The sequence below is a fragment of the Cynoglossus semilaevis genome, chromosome 6, assembly GCF_000523025.1.
Source record: "Cynoglossus semilaevis isolate Cse_v1.0 chromosome 6, Cse_v1.0, whole genome shotgun sequence".
Taxonomy (NCBI): domain Eukaryota; kingdom Metazoa; phylum Chordata; class Actinopteri; order Pleuronectiformes; family Cynoglossidae; genus Cynoglossus; species Cynoglossus semilaevis.
The window spans coordinates 629,997-633,841 of NC_024312.1; the positions used below are offsets into that span (position 1 = coordinate 629,997).

General features: G+C 37.6%; 1 protein-coding gene across 1 annotated transcript in view; it reads left to right on the top strand.

Moving 5' to 3' along the window:
* zcchc14 (zinc finger, CCHC domain containing 14) overlaps positions 1-2,377 on the top strand; it is a 24,297-nt gene extending 21,920 nt beyond the window's left edge. The window contains exon 15 of the mRNA XM_025056295.1: positions 583-2,377. Within this exon, the coding sequence (XP_024912063.1) occupies positions 583-638 (56 nt within the window). The 3' untranslated portion in view covers positions 639-2,377. The remainder of the gene's footprint in view (positions 1-582) is intronic.
* The last annotated feature ends 1,468 nt before the right edge of the window (positions 2,378-3,845 follow it).

Consider the following 3,845-nt stretch of genomic DNA (forward strand, 5'->3'; position numbering starts at 1 on the left):
AAAAAGTTTTCAGTTATGATCACTTCCTGTTATTTTATCTGTCAGAAGAAAAAATGACAGGAAGTAACTGAAAAAAAAACGTAACATTTCAGACAATTATTGCCTTTTAAATATTAAGATACAATTAAAACAAATCTATCGTGATGTCAAAAATATTTCTTTGTTATCAGAATAAGCTGTTAATTTTGTCTGGTGAAAACTAGATAAAATAACTGACAAATCCAATTTAAAAAACAACTTTTTATTTGGTAATTTAACTGCAATTTATTCAACAACAGTCTAATATTATTACGAGTCTATTCCAATATTAAATCCAATTTAAAATACAACTTTTTATTTGGTAATTTCACTGCATTTTATTCCTTTTTTATGACAACAATATAATATTATTACGAGTCTATTCCAATATAAAATAATCATATATATTCCAAATAATATGTAACCAAACTTTTGGTAGAAATGTCAAAAACATACTAAAAAAAAAAAGTTTATTTAAAAAGAAAAAAAAATGAATAGAACCCACGGCGGAATTTGTCTCGTAATCAATGCAAGAACCAACGTCTCCCCCTTGTGTTCCCACAGGGACATTTCGGCTGAAGTTCACACCTCACTCTGACACCAAAGACTCTGGTGACTGATATCACAGACAGAACTGTCAGTCGACTCCTGACAAATCGGTACTTCCTGTTTCTGCTGGAGTCAGGGACTCGATCCTGATCCAGCCGGGATTCAACCTCGCAGCAGGTCGACTCTTTTCCTCCTCACTTTGTTCATAGACTGAGGACTGGTTTACAGGACGGACGTGGAACTGCAGTTTGACTCTGATGTTGAAAACGGTTCACTGTGGCCGAGAGCCTTATTTTCCGTGCACTTGTCCACGAACACGGTTGTTTCCTAAACCAGTGGAGACAACTCTGGTACGCACTAGTAGACCTGGACTTGGACCAGGAAGGTTCAAACCAAGTTTCCTTTTACTTTGACTCACTCTTTAACCAGGTTTAAATGCTGAAACCTTTGGGCTGGACGTGGACGGTCTTTGCTGTAACTCAGACTCTGACGTGGAACTTGTTTTCAGACTTTATTGACTTGGACGTGGACTCAACTGGAAATCTCCAGGTCCAAAGTCCAGGTCTCTAAGGTAGACTTTGAAAAAAGTTTTTTTTTATCTTGGACTTGGACACTGCAGAGACGTTAATTACCGTATTTTCCAGACTATAGAGTGCAAGCCTAGAGTGCCCTCTAGTGGCTGTCAGTGTGAAAATAACAAACATTTGAAATTATATTTTTTTTATTGAATTTTAACAAGTTTAACAGAATAGAAACCAAACAACACAACAACCCTCCCACCCTGGACACAGACATAGTCTGGAAAATACGGTAATATTTAGGTTTCTGACTCGAAACTGTGGAGACTTGTCTCTAATTGGACTGGAATGGTTTCAGAGGTGAAGACACAGACTCTGGACACAACCTGAAGTCAAAGGTTCAGGCCGTCCTTAAACCCAGGGGACTTGATTCTACATGTCGTAGACTTGGAGCTAACTAAGAAGAGCTGTGACGTGGAGTCGACCAGAACTTCTTCTGTGACTTAAACTCAAACACAAAACCCTCCCGGGAACTCAACTCGGACTTCTTCCTCTTGACTTCATGGCGTTCTTTGTTGAGTTTCACTCCATGTTGACGATGCAACAACAACAACTCTTTGTTCAGTCTAGTTTGGAGTCACTTGACTGGGTTTACCAGGTCGTGTTACCGACGTTCTCTGTTCCACATCAGGGCTTCAGACAAACAGTTTCAAAAGTGCAATTTTTTTCTCTACAGATGTCACTGTTGAATCTGTAACATTTTTGCGTCAGGTTAAAGTCAGGAAGAGTCAGTATTTCTGTTGTTTATCGTTTCTTGGGCAGGACCCACATCTGAACAGACACGAGGACACTTGGTCCTTCAGGTCCGGCTCCCTCTGGCCCCTGGAGGGTGCAGCGCAGGGATACGGGGACATGTTATTTAAAATGTTTAATAGTAAATGTTTACTTACGTTTTACGGCTTCCGTTTGCCGCCGATCGTTGTCTTTTGGCTGAATGCTAATTTAAATTTGAACCGTTAACTTTTGACATATCAAACCAAAGAACACTAATTCTTCGGGGCAGAACGGCAGCACAAGATTTGCTTTTCTCTTTTCGTGGCTCAGTTGTTCCAGCTCGGACACGATGGTTCAAACTGCACGTTGCGTCAGGACAGTTTGTAGTCACAACAATCATCTGTTTTCATCTGTTTTTATACGGTTTTCCAGTGTTTTTACAACCTCTTCGCATTCTTTGCATTTTCGCAAAGTAAAAAAGATTTAAATAATAAAATGCTCTCTGCTTCAGAATTGAATCTTATTGTTCTTCCGTATTTTTCTATAAAAAATATACACAGTGTCTTATAATTGCTAACTTGTTTCTCTTTCTTTTACAGTCACTGTGTTGATGGATAATATTTACAATTTGGTAAAATAATAATAAAAAATAAAGAATTAAGAAAATACAACTTGCTAAATTAGGATTTTCCTGAATTTTTCTAAGAATTTCTCAAACTGCTCTTATTTAATTAGAACAATGCAGAAAAGATAGAATTTTGAAAAAAAAAATCCAAAATCTTTCATCATAATTTTTCATTATCTGACCATTATGACATGTGACATTAAGATTTTACCGAAAATTTTCAAAAATATTTTTTTATAAAAATTCTCAAAATGATTTAATCTGATGAGAAACATGCAGAAAAGTTGGATTTTTACGTTCTTTTTTCCCCCCAAAATGTTGTATCAGTTTTTCCCCGTCTGACCAACATGACATTAGAGGGACCACCTGTCCCGCTTCATGTTGTATTTCATTGAAAATAAACTCTTTTATGTGCCTGACTGTTTATTGGCAGTCTACCAGTGCAGTCCATGGCAGTCTCTTCGTGGATAGGGCGGTGGCTGACAGCCTGAGTGACGTGTCAGTCAAACTCGCAGCAACACACTGAAGTTGTGGAGCGCGCAGTTGTTTTGATTCCGTGAAGGCGTCCATGAGCAGTGTGACGAAAAAGAAGATGTTTTTGGCAGTGATCGGTGGATGGAGATTCTCCACGAATCTCCATCCATCATCATCCATCATATCTGTGTCCAAACGGCGGTTGTGTCGCATTCTCTTATCTGTGTCCAAACGGCGGTTGTGTCGACACGATGCACGTGGGTCTCACACAACAAGCACACAACACAGAACATCCCAAAATGTGCATTTTGTTTTTCCTGCAAATCAAATGACGCTGTGTTGGAAAAAATTACTGCAGTAGAAGTTACCAGTGTTTATCGTGCAGTGTAATATCATATCGTGCATATTCATATCGGTTAACCGACTGCAGAAAATCTCAAATCTTAAGAATGCCACTTTGCACACAGCTGTATAGAGTTCTACAACGATGCAGAATGTATATGTTCATGGTCATGGTTTTAACATTCGGTTGCTTTTCCGATATCAATGTTTCAGGAACGTGCTATTCACAGTGCTGAAAAAACTGTTGGCCTGCCACCTGCTGGATTGTGATGCAAAGTCTGTTTGGTCGAGGTGAGGTATTTCTATTTATAATTTTCATGTTTTCATCATAGATGGCCATGTAATCCACAGAGTTGTTTGTTTTAGTTGTTTACAATGAAATTGTTTAATTTTACATAAGGTCATATTTTGTTGTGTCTTATCTGCTTATGTTATGTTAAATGTGGAAGATAATAATATTCAAATTTTTCAAAATATTTTTTTTCAAAATTGTTTTTCAAAACGCTATTTTTTATGAGAAACATGCAGCAAAAAAAAAAAAAAAA